Raw genomic sequence first — 22,720 nt, forward strand, 5'->3', positions numbered from 1 at the left:
CTAATAACGACAGCATCGTGACCTTGCTCTGTAGGAGATCCCTTCGCCCAAGCCGGTGTTCAACGTCGAGTGCTCGTCTATGAGGCTGTAATCTCGGATGCTGCCGTAGAGATGGATAAACGCCGGGCCGAAAGTGGGCAAGAAGCCCTTCTCGCCGTCGTTGCTTATCTGCTTCAGGTCGACGAAGTGTGTACCGATCACGGTGGCGTGCACGGGATCGTTGTCGCACAGTTGTATTTTTATTCTCTGGCAAAGGGGCGGGAACATCTCGGTGAATACGATCTGCTCGTTCCAAATCGGCGCGTAGCTGTGCTTCTTCACGCTGGTTTTCCCCTGAAGCGCCATAAACAGAAAAAAAATCCTGCAACGCCCCGGCATGTGACGTCTAGCGCACTCGATAACTCGTTGCTTGATAGCGTGATTCGCTGATAGCGATAGCGCAACTGTGGCTCGAATTAATCGGATATTTTCTCGCGTCAGCAAGTGAATATTTTTGAGCGAACGAGCGCGAAAGTTAACCGTTACATCGAATTCGCCGTAAGGACGCGTCGTCGATCTTACGCTCAGCCCGGCGAAGGACACTTGGACGTATGGGTCCACCAGGTCCTTCACCTCCCCCGTGAAAGCCTTCTTCACGTTCGCCATGATGCTGCTGTTCATCTTCGGCAAACCGTCGGCCCTGTAAACCTTCACCACGAAGCGGGCGCGTTGCCTCTCGATCGGTACGCCGTCCGGCAATAAAAGATTCCCCTCGATGTCGTCCTCGTCCTTCTCGCTCTTCGGGGGTATCTTCACGGTATCGCCCTTGCCGATGACGCTTATGTCGCACTTCAAGTAACCCTTTGGCCCACCAGCCACGTCGTCCGGGTCGGTGAGAAGGGCCCATTTGTGGTAGAATTGATGATCTACGCATAAAGTTCACTGCCATCCATCTGGAACACGCGGCGAGTTATCGGGAGGCAAAAGAGAGAGAGAAAGAGAGAGACGCAATAGTTGACAATTAACTCGAGGAGTTCACCTTATAAGAACGAGCGAGGATGACGATTAATTTATCTTTTCCTTGTTTTTTGCGCTCCTTCTTCGAGCAGACTCCTCGATGTACGACTTACATTTACGATCAAACGGACAGTTACAAAATATAGACAAGGAAGACAGCTGAGAGTCGAGAAAGAATCTGCAGAAAGCCACCCGAGAATTTCGCTCAATTTTTCACAAGAAAACCCAGTAGTGTTTGTCGCTAATTTTTTAATGCGCTTAGAATATATATAATCTAGATCAAAGTAAACAACACTTGTCTTTCTTATTAGTGGTCAATCGCAGATTTAGGAAGTGGGATATAACAATTTATTAATCAGAAGAATTCGTTATAATTTGTTAGGAGGAGGATTGACTAGGAGGTTTATTTGTGATATTTCGCGGTCCCAGGATCTTAATGGAACGTCCTACATAGAGAGCGTTTCTCGTTATTTTGTAAATGCTTTCGAAAGAACTGTCGTAAGCTGCGCTACGTAATGGTTCTATGGTCACAGAAGTATTTTTATTATTTTATTTTCCGCTCACATGACCTCCACATGCGCTTATGTCCACACTGCTGACCCCTGAGGATTCGGATTTCCGGTTTTCGGAAAGGGCATCTCAAGAGCGCGCGGATTAAGCAAATTATTCTTAATATTTGAACTGTGTCTTGCAGTAGATTTTCATAATATACATTTGGTGAGTCCTTCAAAATCCTTTTAAGAATTCGTATGCGTTTCACGTATCCTTTGAGGTTCTATTTCTTTGAATTTTACATTCCTCTAAATTCTCCCTTTTATTGTTTCCCCTTCCGTTCGTCCATTTTCATATCGTCTAAAAATACGGGAAAATATCTGTGGCGAAATATCGAAGAGACTTATGTAGAATGCTTCGTTCTGATTAAATAACAATCCAATGCGGTATAAATAGCTAGACATAATTATTATTTGTGCAAGAAGTAAGGAAGAATGAAAAAAGAACAACGCAGTGATATTAACAAATGTAAACGAAGTAATACATTGATTTGAACTTCTGACATTTCTTCCTGTCTCTCATCGTTTTAAGAGATATCAGAAACGTAAGAAGCCGACTTTAGGGGGACGTTTTCCTCGCTAAACCTGCGATTCGGCACTTATAAGGAAATACGTGTCTCTTATTTTTATCCAGGTTACAATTTATAAAAAAGAAAAATTGGACGAGGTTGTTGAAATACCATCGTGAGTTTCCTTGTTTAGAGCACGATATAGCGGAAAATATAATCCGGCACTTTTTGTTTATCTTGCTGCTCCGCTCCCGTGGACTCGTTTCTTTCTGCAGAGTGCGTTTTAATTGAGAAACTTCAGCACCAAAGTAATATAAATGACTTCCTCGTAAAACTCGGTCACTTTTATTACTTCTCGCAAAGTGTTTGATAAATATCCCATCCACAAGCCACGCTTCTCACACGCGCATCATAATTTCAGAGGGGAAATCGACGTGTTACCTAGATTAAAACCGACGTCCGCGGTCGTTTTATATTATTGAACGCGCTGCAGTTGTGCGGCGCTTCTGTGTGACGAATTAATGTGGAAATACGTTCGTCCGTAAATAAACGAGGGAGCATTTGCTTATAGGATTAGACGGCAGAGCGCGCGCAAATATATGCGTAATTTTCATGCAATTAAATAACGATCACGTCGCGTCTTTCACGGTCTAACCGATTGGACTTTGCTCGGAAGCAGCGGCTTATTATTAGTTTAACGAACTTCATTAAAGTATCGATTTAATGCTGCAATCCGATATAGCATGAATAAAACGAAAGATTAAAGTGCGGATATCAAGACCGCGCACATTAGCAACTTCGTCTTTAATATTCAAGTATACAAAGTGCACTCGAAAATCAAGGTGGTTTAATCGCGTGGCTAAATCACGAGATACGATTACGAAAAGGAGAAAATGGAAGCGTGTCTCATTTCTGAAAAGAAAGCGTTCGGAAGATTAAGTCTCGGCGTCAAGTCAAAACAAGCCGAAGCGCGTCCAACGGTACTCTTTATCAGCCGGGATGAATCGGAAGCAATCGATTCACGCAGCCCGACCGGCCCAAAGTTCATTCGGCCGGGGACGATTTATTAGCTTGACGTGTAAAGGGAAAGCCATAAAATTTGTAACCGTGCCACGCGGGATTTCAGCGCGTGCGAGAACGCGTGGGGTCAGGATTAGCTCGGGCGTACACATTTACGGAACGTAGACACATGCGCATAAAAACACAATGTGTATGTGTATGTATGTATGTGAAGGTGAAAAGCCTAGCACATGCGAAAGCGACTCGCGATGAAAATAGAACGTCCGCTCGTCGTAACGAATGTCAGACACGACAAACGATGACGGACGCCTCGCCGCCGTCGTCGTCGTTTTTCACCTAACAATTCCTTCCGTGGCGCTGATCGGCGAATCAATCGATCGATCGATCGATCGACCTGGTGTAAGGACTACGCGGTGGAGTCCCACGCGATTAAAGGAAGGAAGCGCTTTCGTGAAAAACTCGTCGCGCGCTGAATCGACGGGGTTGAAGTTTCCCCGTTCGGTCGCGGAGTCTCCCGTTTCAAATACCGTCCCGCTCGCGCGCGACTAGGTGTGCCTGTTACTTGCTTATCGTTATTATGCATAAGAGCTACATTGGTACACGACTGTGTGTGATTATCTTCCGCATAATGGATATTCCAAGAATGACGTTCTTTCAACAAGGTCTTCTCGTTCTTGCGACCGTTCGCTAATGACGTTCTTCGCATTAATAATCGGCGATAATGATGCGAGTACTCTCGAAAAAAAGAGAGACAAAAGACGAGGTAAAAGATTACAATTGCCGAATCGTTATTTTAACAAACGTCGTCTGTATCAACCCTTCAGCTGCGACGCTTCTCGACACGAACTTTTCGCTGCGTACGACAATCGTTACAGAGCATCGATCAGTTATGTCTCTTGCTTGCGAGGCGCTTGTTTGTAAATAAGATATAAGGTAGTGCATCATAAATCGTGTTTATAAATAGAAATTATCAACGACGATCGTATTCTCTCCGACGAGAAATGCGTTGTGTCGAATTTACGGAATTTACGGAGAGTACACGCTTTTCATACATATTAATGAAAACACGAGGGCGTATGTACACACCTTTCGCAGTTGAAGGGCTAAAATTATTGTTAATATGTAAATCTCATGTAAATTACATCGGAAATTACGAACGAAATACATGAGCCCCGAGTCCTTTGAGACGCGGCATTGTCTAATTAGAGAACGGCAAGTATCGCAGGCGCCTTTGGAAAATTCTTTGAATTACAGCAGCGTGAAGTTAAGGGAGGGAACTCTCGCGAGAGTTGGAGGAGGACATTTCGCGTCAGACGATACTAGTTCGTAACGAAATTTGCTTTCTTCCCCAAGTTGCCGCCGGAGTTTCGCCGCGCAAAAAGACGACAAAGGGCCCTCCTCGCAGATGCGGGGCCCGCGTTCTCTCTTCGAGACTCGCGGACGAAATGCAGAAGAAGGTGACACAGTAAGAAGAAAGATTCCTCGTTGTCGAGAGAAATGAGAAACACACACGACGGTGTTACATACCGAGTCTCCGTACCGGGTGCACGCTTAAGAATTTAATCCGCGATAGAGTCGCTCACATCTGGCGACGTTATCGAGCAAACGAATCTCGCCGAATCGTTAGGTCGATTTCACACCTACGAGCCTCCGTCCACGGTCGCTCAGCGAGTCGGATCGGAGAGACGGTTACTATGGAAATAGTCATCGAAGATTTTCGCTAATCGCCGTTATATAACGATGGAAATATCCCGTAATCGATGTAAACGTATTCCGAAATAACCAGTCTGCTGCATACACACATATATTTGTATTTTCGAGAGCCATTATCGATTCACAATTCAAGCGCGTAACTACTGCCTCTTTTTTCACGTGCCTCAATTAAAATATCATGAATATGTCGTGTGCTTGAAATATATTCTCAAGTATCGTTCGCGAGCGGTGCTCTTCTCTTCTGCAGAAAATGGACATGGTATTTACAAAAGACGTGTTTTGCAATTTGCATATCAAATAGACGCGAGCGCATATTTTCTTTCCCTGGGTCGAGTTGAGGAATAAAATTCTTAAGTATGCACCGGGCATTAGAACCGTCTCCGGTCCATATGGACGGTGTGAAACCTGTACCTGGTTGTGCCCATACCGTCGCGATGTCTAACTTAAAGATGCCCAGCGTTAGATTAGCGCGCAAGAGATTCCGCGATTGCTGCACCTGCGTATTACACCAAAAGACGTGCTGTTTAAGCGATCTTCCATCTTTCCGTCGCTTGTAATTTTCATCTCGAACGTCAAGCGCCCGAGTTGTCAGCGAGCGTAACTCCCGGCGGAATTTAAACGCCCTTACCCGCAAGTCCCTCCCTCGGCAATCGATTCCCGATACTCATGTAACTGTGTCCGTCGAATGTAATCGCGGCCCGACAATGGCGCAACGGGGCGTAATTATCGCGCGAGCAATAATTGTATCACGAATATACATTAAGATACACGTCGACGGACAAATTGACTCCTGCCGCTGCGCGCGGAGCTTGAAGATCGCCGCGAAAATCGCTCTATTTGCGGAGGAACTTACCGAAAGCGTGATGATCTTGTCGAAGAGCATGACGGGCGGCATGTGGAAATCGAAGACGAAATACTGGAACGATACGAATGAGAGCGTGAATCGGCCGGGCGAATATTTGCGCAATGAATGAAGAGAAAGGAAAGGAGCAGGCACACGTGTACAAATATATTCGCAAAGGGCCATCCATAAATATATAATATTTTCTTTCAGAAGTCATCAAATAACGATATTTACTTAAATAAAAGCGTGACAACCTTTTTAATGAAATAATATAATGAAATGAGAGTTTACATACACGCGCGCACACGGACGTGCGTAAATAAATAAATAACGAGAAACGAATAACACAAATAATAAATAATTACGGACATGTGAATAATAAATAAATGCAAATAACGAGTAATTATATGTATTACGTGAATAACAAATGATATAAATAATGAATATTAAATAATGCAAATAATAAATAAAATATCTTAATAACGCGCGAATAATATCCAATGAAATTAGGTTGACTTTTTTGGCTTTTCGGCTAATATTCGGGTGAAATTATGCAATGCTTCCATGCACCAACGTGTAAAACGCAAAACATTTCCGCATACCAACGTGTAACACCTTTACCAACACCTTTTGTAATAAAAAAAAAAACATTCTATACATCCTCTCAGAATTTCTAGATACGCGTTATGATTATTTCGAATGTTTCTCGAGTGCACGATCGCTTGGTTATAATTTCTGGAATAATTCAAAAATCAATCAGCAAAAATTATTTGAGTATTATCCAATTAAATTAAACATTCCATTTATTATTCACGTAATATTGTTGGCGTGGTTGAAACTTCACATATGATTGTAAAAGGCAAACAAATCTGAAACTCTCACGTGCGCCACTTGTAATTAAACGATTAATATTCATATCGTTTTTGCAATTTCGAAGTAAATGCGCACTTATCGGCGATTGGATATTCGGAAATACTCGGATATCACTCGTTTTCGACCATTACTGACTTTTAGCACCCGAGTAATAGCCGCGAGGATAGATACCCGGATATGGGAGAACTTCTCGATTTAGATCGACAATGTTAATTCCAATATTCGAGCTCATCGAATTAATTAAATTGCGCTTGCAAACGCGCGCTTGGCGTGCGCGAGCGAGGCATCCTCGACATCTTACTTCATTGTAGTACGGACAATTGGTGGATTCCTTGACGCTGGTGTATTTGCGCTGATCGCCGACCTGCACGCACACCACCGGATCCATATTGAGCCCGGCGAGCTGCCTCGCTTCGATGATGGTAACGCACACCTGGTAATCTTGCGCCTTCAGGGCGCTCTGGCCGGTGTCGCCGGTCTGCAAAGCGAGAGAAACACGTGCCGTTTGCAGCGCGGCCATCCCGCGCTTATTTCCAAGACAGTTCGCACGGAAAATTTCGAAACGGTTTGAGCAATTTTCCTTTTTATTCAGGGCACGTGTTACGGACTCATCCGGTATTGATTCCGATTGGAATCCTTTAATTATTCTCTAAAATACAGGAGAAAATCTCGAGATTAACTGATTCCGATCGTAATCAATATCGAACGAACCCATAACATGTATCCAACTTGGAACGCAATCGATGGTCCAATGAGAGAGCTCGTTTTTTTTTCGCAGTACAACGACGTAACTTTTCATTCGCCAAAATTCCGTTTAAAACAACCTATACGCGACTCATATGATATTTTGCGGTCTCGTCTGTTTCCTGACTCGGAATTTAGTATGCTAATGAAACAAATTCAAATAGCTTTCATCTAAAAGCTACCATTTAAACTGAGTTGGGGATGCGTTTCAAAACTTATTAAGATAAAAATATTACCACAATATTGTAATTGACTATATACACTTTTCCCATGAAATTAGGAGCTTGTCAATTAATCAATTGCTTGTCAATTAACAACTGCTAACCGCTACGCTGACGGACTTGCGTAATAATCGGCAGAAGCCGAAATGACACGGTGCAAATATTGATCTTTCATTATACCCTTATTCGATACATAAAAATATAATAGACACTTGTGCTTCTACTGAAAAGGTGAGACAATGGCAATTACCATTTTGAATATTTTTGAAATACGACAGCAGGAGAGAAGTATTTGTCCGGCAAACATCGCGTTGATAATAATGGCCATCACTCCGAGCACTTTCTGTAAATGTTAACTTTTTTCCACCTTCTTCTAAACGTTGATAAAACATTTGTAATTTTCCAAGATACTCTGTGTACACTAATAGCCATTGCCTCGCTCTGTATATTGTCACCTCGGCTGCTGTCGCAACAGATTATCGCACGGGTGTCATGAATAGTGATTGGACGCGCCATTAACTTCATTGAATGCGAAATGTGTTCGAACGAATGTTTCACGAAGGAGGACGTGGAAGGAGAGCACGCTCGACGAGGAGGAAAGTCCAGGGCCTTTGGCTTTTGACAAACAACTCGCGGCGTTACCTGTCGCGCAAACGCGCGCAATGTCAAAGGACGAGTAATCGATGTAACATCGAGCCACGAGCGTCGCGATATTTGCCGAGACGGGAATACCTCGCTCCGCGTAGTTACCGCTGAATGCTTTTACGAGCTGCAGAATAGAGCGCCGTCGTAAAAAGTGGCACGGTGACGCGTAAAAATTATGCTTAACCTCCGCTATTTACCCTTCCCCCTTCCGACTTCTCTCCTCCCCGCAACGCCGTTTAACTTTAATCTCTTCATTCATAGACGACCCCCCGCACTTGCGGAGGCCGCGTCGCGGGCCGTCACCGAGAAGCGCATTAAACGCGTTCGATGTTTATGCACTCTCGTTAACGCTTAATACACGTCCCCGCGATATGAGATCTTTCCCGACGCCCTGCCGATCATGGTCGGTGAATAAACGGGCGAGGTTTTTCTAACGTAATAATGTGAATTATTCATCATAATAAATCGTCATAAATGAGATATTAACCTTGGGCTTTGGTCTCTTGGCCGGCGTGAGAGACGTCTCCTCCTGGTCGTGGTTGCCGCTCAGCTGGCTGTCGTTATCGGACGCGTTCGTTTCGAGAGAAGTCATGGAATTCGTTCGCGACGGCTCGTTCGAAGTCGGGCAGCTGGAGTCCCGTCTGTCGAGGAGTTCCTTCGTCTCCGAGTTCGAGCTGTCGCAGGAGCGTGCCCGCGGCGGTCTCTGCTTCCCCAATTTCAGGAACGATCGCATGCTTCTCAGGGTGGTGCTTCTGCGGGGCACGCCGTAAAGGGATCGGCTGTTATCGGCGAGCGAAAGTTTCCTCTTACGAAAAGTAATTTCTGCCGTATTACATGACGAACGGTCTTCCAAGATTACGAGCGGCGAGATGCTCTCGTAAAAACCGGTTATCGCGCTCAGCAGTATCGATCGCGAAGCGTAATTCCGCACGATGTTTCCGCACAGCCCGAGATCCCTTTCTAGTCTCAAGTCTCATTTGCAGCCTCTTTAAATTTCAACGACGATCGTTTACCGTTTCGACCAATTTATCGGAGGGAAAGAAGAAGAAGGTAGAAGTAAGCAATTCTACGTCGGGCATTTTGAAAATCGTCCCTCTTCTGCTGTATCGGAGATTAGATGCTATTATTATTATTATCATCATTAATGTTTCCTTGTTGCGCGTAGTTTCCGAGAGATACGAGACTTTGTTTCAAACTGTTCGCTTTAGTACGTGTATCCTTCTCAGGTTATAGTTGCGCGCAAAAGCCGCTTGCTGGCGCGTCACGTTCGTATCAGTTCGGCGAGTCTCTCGCCGTTGCACACGTCGTTGGCGATCGCGTCGTTCTCCCTGCTCACTTAAATCCCGCTTGTAACGGTGAGCGCATGCATCAGCGGATTAAAATACTTAGAAATGCAATTTGAATTGAACGCTTTCCACGTAAAGATGTAATATCGGTACTGTTTTTATAGAGAAGCGATTATTTTGACAAGTCCGAGAAAAAGTGCGCGGAGACAAAAACGCTTTTAATGTTTCGTCGTTATATGTTAGCGAGCAAACCGAGCTGGAAAGAAGAACGTAGAAAAACGTTTAAATATATTTGAAATTTATTATTATTTAAAATTACGTTTATACTCGTTAAAAACTATCAAACATATGCAGAGTTTAACTTAATGCATGGGAAACACTGCTGAGGGATGGACACGGGGGCTAAAAAAACAATAGGGTAAATTTATATGAAATTTATATGAACTCTCTTTATTGGTTTTGAGCGTTTTATTTTAATGATAATAACTTTATTAGTTGCGCTGTACGCCAAAAAAAAAAAGAAGTAAGTATATTCAATGTTATAGAAAGTGAAAAATTGATGAAAACGTCTCCCACATATTAAGGTCACGCAATATTAGATACTTGAGAAAGAGCGAAATCCTAAAAGGTCGAAAGCAGCGGCGGTGATCCCGCCGTGATGAGCCGCCGGCGAAAACGCCGATCGAAATTTGGGCCCATAAGCTGGGACGAAATTAATAATGAAGCCTGGGACGTTGCGGGGAGGATATACGTCCTGTCCGTTCTATTCCGCCCCCGATTTCTCATCGATTACGGCGGGTGGAAGCCGTGGGCGGTGGTTTTGCCAACGGAAATGTGTTACGTGCACACATATGGACGACCACGAATTACGTTCTCGGGGGCTGCGTCCTCGTCGAGAAGAAGGAAACAGGAGGAATTACCGTGGCGCTCCCTGGAGCATTTAATACCCGCCGGAGGAGCCGCGCTCTCGCGAGGTATAAAAAGCAGCTTCCTTCTTGTGTCCGTCGACGCGCCGGGATAACGCTCTAATAATAGCCAGCGGCTTATACGCTACTAAGTCACGTATCTTCTTCATTCTGGGAAGCGGTAGGAGAATGACGGCGAGTTATCGGGTGAGGCCGAGATCGATTGCCACGAGCTCGACGAAATTCTACGACAAATTCTCGACGAAGGGCCGGGGCAAAGAGCGAGGGCGCCTCAGGGTGGAAAAACGCGGGGTGGGCACGCGTGAGGCGTATGTCAAATTTTCCTTTCTCCTGCTTCCTGCTCGTTATAGGACTGCATATAATACGTCCCTTGGACGTCTTCGCATCATAAGACGGTTTAATGTGACATACGTTAGAAATGTTTTCAAAATATAAGATAAATTGGAAATATTAGGTACAGCGGGCTGAAAAACATAGGAGAGAAGGGGGTTCATAAAAAATATCCATGTCTCGGAGACACATCCTATTATTTTAAAGTTAATGGAGTCTTCTGTACCGTCGCACCGGCTTTCGCAAAAATAACACGCCCCGGATGTATGTGTGTGGGTGTGTGTGTATTTTGGTCGGATCCGCGTCGAGACTTTTCCTCACCTTCCTTTACCGCAGCCTCTTGTTCTGACCTTTGCGACAAGGTTCACCTGTGAGCGGTGAACGCGATAATGAACTTTAACGCATCACCGATCTCGCCAGACGCTCTTCTAGCATCCTTATTTTAAGCGGTCGCTTCATGTTCCGATGACGCGACTGCGGCAGCAGCCACGTAATAACGACACGCACTAATGACGTCATGTAAAACGCCGTATATTAGCGTACCGGAGTGGCCGATGCGCGAGCAAGGGCTTGAATGGAGTAAAAAATAGACGTGGCTCAGTAATATTTTCCGCTCGTTTACCGTCTCGTTGATTCCGCGCGCGAGCGAGCGTGCTCGAAACGCGTTTTCAATTGCATTCAGTGTCGATCGGCGAAGGAGGATAAAAAGTAGCGGCTTTTAACGGCACGGCTAGGCAAATATTAGGTTACGATTATTGCATCGCGTTTGGAAGAGACCAATTTTCTTAATAACGCTTGCTACGTTCTGTCTGCATTTAAGTAAATAAAAACACGAACGTGGTTCGTGATCTCGCCTACTTTAACCGTAACGTTATTTCTCAGTAATTCAATATCGTTTGGTGCTTTAAACGGAGCTAACAATGTGATACATAATTACGGCCCGCCGTAAATCGCGTTGGCCCACAGCGGCGTACTCCCCCCTCCCCCTTCTCCCCCTTTTTCTCATCCCTTCCCATGGAACTTTAGCGTAGGAGTTGATGTAAATATTTCACAATGATGTTGATGTTTTTACCATATACGAATACGTTGCCCGTAATAAACGTAATTATTAAACAGCTACGATGGTAATTTCGTGCGAATTTAACGAGACAATTAATTAATTAATTAAGGTAAAAGTATCAATGCCTGGATACGTACCCAATTCCGAACATTCCTGTTGTTTTGGCTTTTCAATATGAATATTCAAATTTTGAATATGGAAAATATTATAAATATATTTAATATGTACAAATATTTTATACTTAAAGATTAAATATTTGTATTTAAAGGCGAAAACAACAAGAACGTGGTTGGGCACATAGAAAGGATTTCAAATTAACGGAAGATATCCTCATGAACAAGAATATTATAGAATATTTTTAGAAGATTTTTAGTCTTGAACTGAAGAAGTGCAAGTAATATTTGCATCAGTACAAATTCAATCAAATAAAGAATAAAAATCTTCTAAGAAAATGAGAATATTTTTGCATACATATAAGAATATCTATTCTTGATTTAAGATTAAAACTTTTTTTCTGTGTACCTGTCCAAATATTTTTACCTTACCTTGGTATTTCCATCTTACGAGCTGTTTTTTCTCGTATATTTCTGAACACCAAGCTGGATGTTATCGTTACCATTATTACTGTCGTTATTCAATTAATACAAGTCAATTAAATGCAAACGAGAACTCGCGATGACTGTGTACTCACCGTTTCCGATCGGGCGACTTCTCGCCGGTCGCCAGGGACGTGCCCCTCGGCAGGAAGCCTCTTTTCGACGTTTTCTCGGGGGTGTGCCAAGATCCCCTTCTCTTGCCGCTGGTAACTCCGCTGCTCGCCTGTTCGAGGCTCCTTTCGAGATTCGCGATATTCTGCTCGATGTCGATCAGCATCTGCTGTTCGTCCTCCATTATTTCCGTGGCCGCGTAGGAACTGCAACCTTCGTCCGGTGGATTGTATCGAATTTCGAAGCACACCACCGCCTGCATACACATACACGCACACACACATAGTCACGTAGGGGCACATTAGAGGGATCGATCGTTGGATATGGGCGTCCGAACAATCGACGCGCAAAGTATCGTGAGCGAATTTCGTTCCTCGCGTGACTATAGCGACGACAGCCGGCAAAGTGTAACGTTCCGATACAATGTGCGATTATCTGCCGGGAAATGCACGTAGCACTCCGAGAAAAATGTCCAACAATTTTCGGCATACCTGCCGTAGAACGGGCGGTCTCGGGAAAAATGGAGAGCGTTACACGTTCAAACCGTCTCGGCGAGAAATGACGAGAGATGTACGCGCAGTGCTTTCTTGTTTTCTGAGACGGACCGAGAGGGAGTGCGGGGAAACATAATAAAAGATACGAAGTTAACTGTCTCATCTTGGTGTGCCAGCCTTTACGGTTTCACGTAGTCGAAGTTTCGATGTTTATGCGACGCGTCGGAGCATGATGCCGCGCGAAGGTATGTCTCGTCTGGTGGAGAAAAACGAGGAGAGAAAAACTGATTTGCCTTCGCATCGTTCAACCGCGACTTCGAGAGACGTCGGTTTCATTCGCGACAATCTAAACGCCACGAGGAAAGATTAAGATTAAGAAAGATAAACTAGCGAGTTTTTCCCGTCGTGTATCTTCCGTTCGCTCTGCGTATGCATAATCGCAAGGTCGACACGGTGCGCTCGGAGTTCCAAGGATCGCGCAGAAGTTCAATATATTTTGTTTGACTTGTAGGAAGTAATAATACTTGGCGTAAAAAGTAAGAACACTTGGCGTATTCGCACAGGATTGCACACTGATTTCGTTAGCTGCACGTTTCACCTGCGGACGTCCTCGCGACGACGACGACGACGCCGAGGTTTCGTTTCCACGTGGACGACTTCGCGAATAATTACGCGCGTAACGCGCATTTATGTACGCACCTCTGTTAGTTCAACCGACATACAAAAAAAGCATTAATTAAAAGCATTAATTAAAAAAAAGCATTAATTAAAAGCATTAAGAAAACAAAAAATAAATAACATCCCCGTGTTTGTAATAATGTACGTATACATTTATCTTGCTCAAAGTTAACTTTTTTTACTTCGTTAAATCAAGTTAAAGGGTAGTATGTTTTTTCAATAAATATTAAATTTATGTAAAGCTCTTTTAATATCGCCATTGGAAATTTAGCATTCTACGGACTACTTTAAATATTTGAAATACCTCGCGATAAAAGCAAGCTCAGGGAACAGTTGTCAACGATACCGCGTTCTCTCGCAAAAAAGGCGCTCTTCCGCGGAAATTTTCAACCGAGTGACGTGACGGATGCAATACACGTCGCAACAGCACGGTTTTGCTCTCTCGCGTTTCCGACGGTTGCGAAATCGTCGGGGAGAGCAAGTGGGAGGGAACGGAAACAAAGCGGTTGAATTTGACAAGACGCGTAAAATTGTCGAAATTAACCGACGACGGACGGTAACGCACATATTCATGAAGCTCGTGTTTCTTTATTTACAACGCAAATCTGCCGGTGATGTCGGATATCCCGCGGCATGTACGGGGGGAATTATTAATTTCCTAATTTTTCTTCGGCGATTTCTTCGGGTGGCAGGAGCAAACAAAACTACCCGCGGGGGAAAAGATTTACTCCACAATATTAAAACAGAGATACGCTTTTAAGAATCCTGTCGCTGAATGTTGGTGAAGATAATTTTAATTTAACGGCGGAAAAAGAGAGATAAAAAATTGTTAGCATATTGTGCGCGTGTCGGTTCTCCTCGGATTTTCTACGCACACGGAACTCTAATTAGAAGTTAATTACTACAAACTAACCATGTCCCAGACATAAATTTTTTAATATTAAATATTACCTTTTATCTGCGTCCCGCAGAGTATGATTGTAGACTTTATATTGTTACACTGTTGTAAAATTTTATTTCCCCGTTGTTAGTTTAAAATTATCTCGAACAACATACAAACGGCTCTTAAAAGCGTACCTTCCTCAATATAGTTGGGCACCATAAGGGCCAGTATAAATAAAAACTGACCAAATTGTTACATGGGTAAATATATAAATAAAAGTGAGTAAAAGTGAAAATTAATTCCGCCTACGAGCCAGGAAAATGAAAAAAAGAGAAAGAGAGAGAGAGAGAGAGAGAGAGATGAACCGCGCTATTACAAAAGCGTTAAAGAGAACCTCGCATTCTGCACTTTGCAGGAGATCGTAGAGGATCGTCGGAGGGTGAGACGCGTTATTCGGAATACAAAGTAGGGCGATTATGTATTCAACCGTTCGATCCGATATCGAAACGTACCGGAAGCGGTTTGTTATTGAGATCGACCAGAGAGTCCGATACCAAGATCCGTCCCTCCCGCACTACCGTCTGCAACACCAGGCCGTACTTCGCCACGACTTTTTCATTTCTCAGGACCCCGCGCGACACGACTGCCAATTGCAGCACCTCCGCCTCGTCCACCGGCCTTCCTAGATTCCACGTGAAGCTCTGAAATACGAGAGAATGAATTATTTAGGACGCGCCTCCCGGAGGAGCATCGCCCGACTTTAGAGCTCGGCGCTCAGCGAGAAAACTAACAGGTGGCTCAGAAGATACCGTCATGTAACGGGACAGTAACTTTTGCTTTCCTTCGCCGGACTTTCCTCCCGTGATGTTCGATAAGTGCAGTGTGAGGCAATAACTATGATCACCTTGATATCTTTGAATATCTTTGAAATATGAGGGCACGAGAGAGAGGAAAATTTATCCAACAGAAATTGCATTGGTATCAATGATATCGAACACCTTCTTTGTGAATGAAAACTTTTTTCATCATCATCTAATCGTTGATAGAATATCTTTATTTCTTGAAGATATTCCAGACGTGATAGTAATTATTGCGTATGATCGAATAGTCTATATAATAATGATTGTATATATATTTATATTATAATGTATTATAAACTTATATTTTTATATTTTCTGTCATAATAATGTTATAATTTCATATAAGTGTATGTAACATCATATTGGTTTCATCCCGTTGTTTATTTCTTTTAACGACGTCACCTACATTCTATGACATCCTGAAAGAAAGAAATAATAGAATATGATATGCAATACTTATAAAAATGGCGGGTAATATATTACTACTTTTCTATTTTTATCGTACACAATGGAAATATGTTATCATATGATACTTGCATAATAGACTACATTAAAGCTATATCTTTGTTTTACATGTAACAAAAGGCGATTAAGAATTTGTAAAATATAGGGTATCGCAAAAAGATGTTACCACACTTTGATTGTTTATAAAGTGTTCATTAAATATTGTACAATGTTGCTTTCAATGTTTATAACAAACTATATTAGTGAGGTAATATTTTTTTGCGTCACCCTGTAGATTGATTATTAAATAAAAATTTTAAAACTTATCTGATGGAACCTTATATCCTGCACTTTGGAGTAACCTAAAGAACAACGATGTATCAACAAAACTAAGAGTGAAAATTTAATAAGAACGTATAGTGGTGCTCCATCGTACTTTACGTATCTGCACGTGCGTAATGTAAATGCAGGATGGTAAGTAGAGCAATAGTGGTGTATAACTCTCTCTCTCTCTCTCTCTTTCTTATATCATTCATTCGTTTTATCGCACTTTCCTACATCCTTTCGCATCCCCATGAGAACATCCGTGGAATTGACGTAGAATCGACTTCCTTACATGAGTTCCACGTCGATTGCATGCGGATATTCTCGTCGGGATGCTCATTTAAACATGTTTGCTCCACATCACATTTAAAATGTCAAGAATTTACCGACATTTTTATTTCACTTAATAAAGGCTTCTTCTCCGTCAAAGTTCGACCGTCACTCCAGAATCCCCTTAACAGACTAGAAATCGTGATATTCCATATTACCCGCATTTCCTCCAATTCGCTCGGTTTGAACAGAAAGTTCTTTCGCAATCGGCATGTCGGAGAAAGGAGCCGCCGTTTCTTCGGCTTCCGTGCGGATCAAAATCGCGCTGTCACAAACGAGCCGATTCGAATCACTGTGGCGCGGGCTCGCATACGTCCAGATGTTTGCACGCACGCATAAAATATGCATGAAAAATAAAATGACGCACGGGACGCGTGTATAAATAAAATCGGAAGATCAATAAATCGTGAGCACGAATATCCACGAGAAAGAACGACGCGATACGCTTGAGGAGGAACCGATACCGACAACATTCTATACGAAGCCAGATAAAGAACGTTCTATTATTTAGATATGTTGGACAAACCGCAGGAGAGAGTCGTTTTGTCGAGGTTTTTAATAAAGTTACACCCAGCTCGGGTGTTTTGGTTTCGTCTCTATTATCTTTCTCTGTTTCCCTCTTTGTCCCCTTCTTTTTGCCATATGCGACAAATGGATGAATTAAAATGAATCAACAGAAGTTGAATAGAATCGATCAAGTTATGAATATCTTACGTTTCCAAGAATGGTTTTATAAATTCGTCATTCGCTCTCCCTTCTGAGAACCTTTTCATTGTCATCCTTTCGATCTCTTGACAGGGGAATTGAATTTCCACGAAATAAAAGCGCAGTTCTTTCTATTCCACGCTCGGCATTTAGTTACGCCGCGGTTGGAAAAATACAGAAGGACGGAGCGTGGGATTTGAAAAATTCCACATCAATTTTTGTTTTCAAAGAATCCGATTCCACTTCATTCGATTCAATTTCACCAGAATTAAATTTTCGTCCGCATCCATTGAAATTTGTCCGCCTTCTCGTAGGAAAAAGCATCCCCATTCGGTTAACGCGTCTGTCCACGTGACGGACAAGATGACTCGAAGTCTTCCAAATTGGATTCTGAGACCGCACAGTCATTGACGTCTATTCACCCCGCGAGAGAAACGCCAAAACTTTTGAAGTTAATCCCCAACGGCGGAGAAATTGAACCTTCGAATGCTGGCGCAATTAATTTCAATTCGCCTGTATTGCGCCCGAGAACTCGGCGATCTCGCAGTTGCGAGCCGAAGTTCTTCATTATGCTAAAAGCGTTATAAAGCCACGGCCTCTCGAGTTTACGGGCACGCGTGAACTGGGCCGTTTATGCAAAGTTCTCGTGCGTTTATTTATTAGTTACATCTCGTTACTGCCCTGTGCGGTCGATCAGGATATTGCGAGTGTTTATTTCCCGAATCGCGCCGCCTCGTTTTACGAGAAACGATACGTTGTCCCCTCCGGGCAGAATTGTCAGACAGCTCCTGTCAGGGAAGTTTCAGCCACGTACGGAGGTATAGTAATGGATTGGTTGCGTCGACGTCACTGAATCGGGCTTATTAAACAGCTTCCTACGCAATCACAAGGCGACAAGTAGGTCAACGTTTACACCATTTATTTTATATAACGTAAAAGATGACAATTTCAAATACACGTTTCGATTATATCTCATACGAAGAAAGATTGCGCTGAGACGCGTGCTGTGAGCTTACCTTGAAGTATTCTTGAAATGCACCTGAACCGGTATAAGTATTTTGTCGAGAATCCGATACGTCCCCGCGAAGAAATAATTTATGCCATCTGTACGTTGATAAATGTCTCAATTGTCCTTTGGAAATATTCCAGTTCCTGTTAGAATTTCGCACAGCCGAGAATGTCGTAACTAAACTCAATTTGTCCGTTCGCACATTTATTCGAATAACTAAAACTTTTCCATATTTTACGTCTTAAAGTTTTCCTCAAAAGAGTTCTTAAAAATCGCCTAGAATTAATCGGGGTAACTATACGCAGCGGGTAAGTGTATGCGTTGCCTATAACTGTGTGGGAGATGTGGGGGATGTTGTTATCTATGAAATGTTTAATCGCCATCTCGAGGTGAAAAAAGTTATGCCGGAAGGCAGCGCGCGCTTACAATAAAAAAAAATACAAAAGTGTGAAAACAAGCAATTTTCTTTAAAAGTTTCGTTACACTTCGTAATCTTGCCGCACTTTAATTGCTCGACGAAAGAGGATAATATATATTTGTATAAAAGTTACATCGTTTGTCAATGTTTTACAAGAAAGAGAGTACCAGGTTATTTTATAGTTTAGAACTTTGAATTTTTTCCCGAGAAAGATGTAGACGGGAAAGAGTGTTCGCGGATAAGTGTACGCGAGGGTAAGCTGGAAAAAAGACAAAGAAGACGGAAATAGGAAAAAGTTTTTTGAGAGAATCAGTCCTTCATAATCTAGGGCCCTCTGACATTAGTTTAAGAGAATAAAGAAAAAAAGACTGAAGATGTGTATTTTTATCCACTTTGTCACGAAAAATTCGAGGAACAACCTTTAGAAGAGTGGGTCAAGTGTAAAAATGCAAAAAAAAAAAAATAGTAACATATGCAATGCTCAATTCATGTGAGAGGTGTTTTTGTATGCGGTTGCAATTAAAATTGTGAATTCACTCGCCCAACATCCATGCCCACATTTACCTCGCGTGCGAAGCAAGAGCGTGCACTTTGAATTAAATTCCTTTCTGTTAAATTACTAAGAATTGTAATACTTTATGCTTCTTTTGATTTTTAATCGAATTTAATCAAGAGTTCAACTAAATAAATACATTATCGCTTCAAATACAAACCATTCCATTTGTTTGTAATAGAACGTGGAATTCTAAAGTGCGTACACTTACCTCCACCGACTCTATTAATCGACGCGTCTCAATTGGAAACACCCCCTTAATCCGATTCGAGTTCTTCCGACGTATTTGTTTGTTGCAACGTCGAATCAAATGGGTCGGATTGTTCGAAACGAATGTCAAGTAATTCGGGTGGATTTAGCATGGATGAAGATCCGCGACACGGACGAATTGGATACGACGCGCGAATTAGCGCGGACACCATTCGTATGACGGATTACATTTGCCGGGAGCTCTACCTGCTACATGTAACAATTTATATTCACGCGTTACGAATCCCTCTCTTTTTCTCTCTGTCCGTTCCTCTCTCGACAACGGGTATCAGGGTTTCCATTCCGCAAGAGGATATTGACAAAGAGCTGTTACGCCATTGTGAATCAGCGTGTTGTCGAGTTATTGTTACGATAAAACAGCGATGCGTATCCTCCTATTTTTCTCTTTCTATCTTCGCAAAACCGACAATTAAGTTTGCGCCGACAAACGGCGGCGCAAATGGCGAGTTACCGCGAGTCGCAGCCGAGTTGTTATTGGACGCGAATGCAAATCTGCCGCGTTATTCCCGCATGCGAACAATGTTTTACACAAGGAAAAAAAAGGTAATCGTACGGGCGTCATCGCGGCGGACGAATATAAATCGTCGCGCGAGTTTTACGATCGGTAGCGCGGAATTCAAGATCGCGAAAACTAATGCGTGACGCGCGCGTTTCCCGGTTGCAACACTGCGAGTCCGCGGATCGATCCCACCATCACACACCTTCCTTCGCCTCTCGGCCATGACATAATAGCTGAATGAAACGATGCGCCGCGAGTTACGTCGAGCACCCGTTACCTGCGAAAGCCGAAACGCGCATCTGGCTCGATTCTGAGCGAGTAATGGGAAATGCGAGATCGTTGATTACGGTGAGCGCGCGCAGTTAATTCCCACGAGACCGGTTCAAACACCCGGCCTCCATTTTATTTCGAGGAGGTGCAGTGTCGAGGTACGACCGCTGCGTAATTCGCGCCGCGGGAGATTAAACGCGATGATCAGTATCGATTAGTGGAGATTAATTAGCACTGATTAATTAATTATGCATTCGTATGACAGATTCTGCTTACATAATTTGCACATATACAGAGTGGATGGGGCAACACAACCATTACCATTTTGGACGAAATATGAAAATAAAAGAAAAATGTACGAAAATACCATCAATATCAATGATCAAGGAGTACTATTTGAAAACCTTTGGAGACTTAAGGTAGAAGTAAATCAGACTTAGAGTAGGACTAAATTCCGACTCGAGGGATGCGTTTGAATCGTAAACAGCGAGTTTACGGGACGATCGCGAGCGGGTCTCACGAGGAAGCTCTTCTAAATCGCAAAGAAGTACGCGCGCGCGCGCGAAACTTTACCGCGGTCATATGTTCGAGCTCGTAAGCTTTCTGGAACTACCGATTAACGCCGCGGGCAGCGCTCACCGTCGGATCGATGTAAGTTTTATCAATTCGACCTTGTTAAGTATTTGCCAAACATATTCATTATCGTTCGCTCTTTCTCGCTCTCCTTCGTCCCCTCATTGTCTCGCGTCGCATAACGTCACGCGCCATTCGATTCGCCGTTATTTGTTTCGTCGATAAAATGGTAACACTATCGGGACAATTGCAATTTTTTCGTTATGCTTTCGCGTAAGCATACGCCTGAAATTGTTTGCAAGAGACGTCGCGATAGAATCGTTATTTTCCAGACACGCACTCCAACCGTTCACAATTACGCTCATAAGGGGACATCGACACTCCGATAATTCAATACTCCATTCAACAACACACTCCAGTCTACAGGCAATTATCTTGCGACACATCGGGTGTGTGAATGAGTGAGAGAGATGAAGCGAGCGCGAGCGAGAGAGATAAAGGGGGACAGAGAGAGGGAGATGGTCTAATGGTAAGGAGAATGTATTCGATCGCGCGTAATTTTAACGAAAGTACACTCTCGAGCTGCTTTTTGCAGAATGGCTGGAGCGCGAGAGATCCAACGAACTGCTTTAATAATTTCATACTTTCTACGTAAGCGTTTTATACGTCGAGGGAGGAAAAAAACTTTTACCTGCTCCACCTCGATAACGTCCCCATTGTCCTCGAGATTCGCCGAATAATGTGAGACCTCTGCAACAGACGGGAAAAATATCACACTTCACACACACAATCCAGTCAAAGATTTATTACGTCAATATTTGCGCGTAAAGTAACGTAGACTTTGGCATACGCGTTTTCAAGTCGCGCACCACCTATCGTTTGAAAGCGCGACAGCAATAAAGGGAGACTGGGGAAGTTCGCATAAATCAAGTTAAGCATGAACTTCGTTTATGTACATATTTATCGCGAGAGAAACTGTGGAAATGGAATCGCAGAAAGTTCATTTTAGCGCATAGGTAATTTTCCTCGAGGTTGATTAAAATCGGAAAACATCGCAACTGAAAGGAAGAAAATCAGATTTGAGAATAACTGAATCCACTTCCGAGCGTCACGAAATCCCTTGTTAGTGAGATAATAAATTCGAGTGGCGTGTTATTAGTTGGACTGAAGTTTCCAGCGATTGTTAATTGTCTGAAAAGCTGCAACGTCGGGAGAGAAATTCTGAAAAGCCCGCGAATCCACTCCGTTACCTTCTATTCATAACACGTTGGCCGACCGGTTCAAATTAAGAGGCGGAATCTGTCTTCGATCGTGTGGATCTAATAAAAATATAGTTTCTTTTCCATCGCGAGGAACGGATCAAAATAATATCCGCTGCATAAAAGCCGAGGGTATTCTTTCGTGTTTACTTGAATAAAATGTGTCGACAGCAACATCAAGGCGTTCGTAAGTTGTTTGTATTTGCGAACTTGATACGACAAGCTGTTTCGCTTCTCAAACTCGTGGAGGAAAAATGCGGGGCTTACGAGTCTCGTTTCTGCGACGCGCAACAATTTTCATTTGATTTGCGAACTCATTGCAAGTTCACCGGATAATGACGGCACTCCGGAGCAAATTAAAATCATATTTCGCTGGTTTGCGTCACAAGCGTGACTATTAGAATTTCACTGGGCGTAGAAAGCGAATATATTGAGTCGGGCTGTAGAACGTCGTGCAGGATTACGCAGGGATTCCGCCGAGGTGATTAGTGCACCAAGTACCTTTATTTTACGCTAAATAAATAGCATACTAAATTTTGTAGACCAGCTAGAGTTGGGATAGTTCAAAAGTAGCAAAAATCAACGGAAAATCAACAAAATTAAGCTTGAAGTTTTTCAACAAATTATTTATTAACTCATTTATTTCTATCTCTAGATCTTAGTGTCCTTCCTAATTAAATTGCGTATCTGCTCTTCCTTTCTTGAATCTAAATCAAAACAACGATA

General features: G+C 43.0%; 1 protein-coding gene across 3 annotated transcripts in view; it reads right to left on the reverse strand.

Annotated features, from left to right (window-relative positions):
• The window catches only part of LOC106740772 (otoferlin-like), a 42,538-nt gene that overhangs the window by 11,707 nt on the left and 8,111 nt on the right, over positions 1 to 22,720 (reverse strand). For 2 of the 3 annotated variants that reach the window (XM_014612145.1, XM_014612144.1), the window contains exons 2-9: positions 21,427 to 21,485; positions 14,993 to 15,181; positions 12,410 to 12,681; positions 8,604 to 8,868; positions 6,808 to 6,984; positions 5,643 to 5,705; positions 5,201 to 5,285; positions 23 to 905 (exon numbers count right to left, since the gene is read on the reverse strand). In XM_014612145.1, the coding sequence (XP_014467631.1) occupies positions 23 to 905; positions 5,201 to 5,285; positions 5,643 to 5,705; positions 6,808 to 6,984; positions 8,604 to 8,868; positions 12,410 to 12,681; positions 14,993 to 15,181; positions 21,427 to 21,485 (1,993 nt within the window). The remainder of the gene's footprint in view (positions 1 to 22; positions 906 to 5,200; positions 5,286 to 5,642; positions 5,706 to 6,807; positions 6,985 to 8,603; positions 8,869 to 12,409; positions 12,682 to 14,992; positions 15,182 to 21,426; positions 21,486 to 22,720) is intronic. The other variant, XM_014612146.1, reaches the window with a different exon arrangement.

Source organism: Dinoponera quadriceps, unplaced genomic scaffold (assembly GCF_001313825.1).
Source record: "Dinoponera quadriceps isolate SergipeBrazil2010 unplaced genomic scaffold, ASM131382v1 scaffold453, whole genome shotgun sequence".
In the NCBI taxonomy this organism is placed as follows: domain Eukaryota; kingdom Metazoa; phylum Arthropoda; class Insecta; order Hymenoptera; family Formicidae; genus Dinoponera; species Dinoponera quadriceps.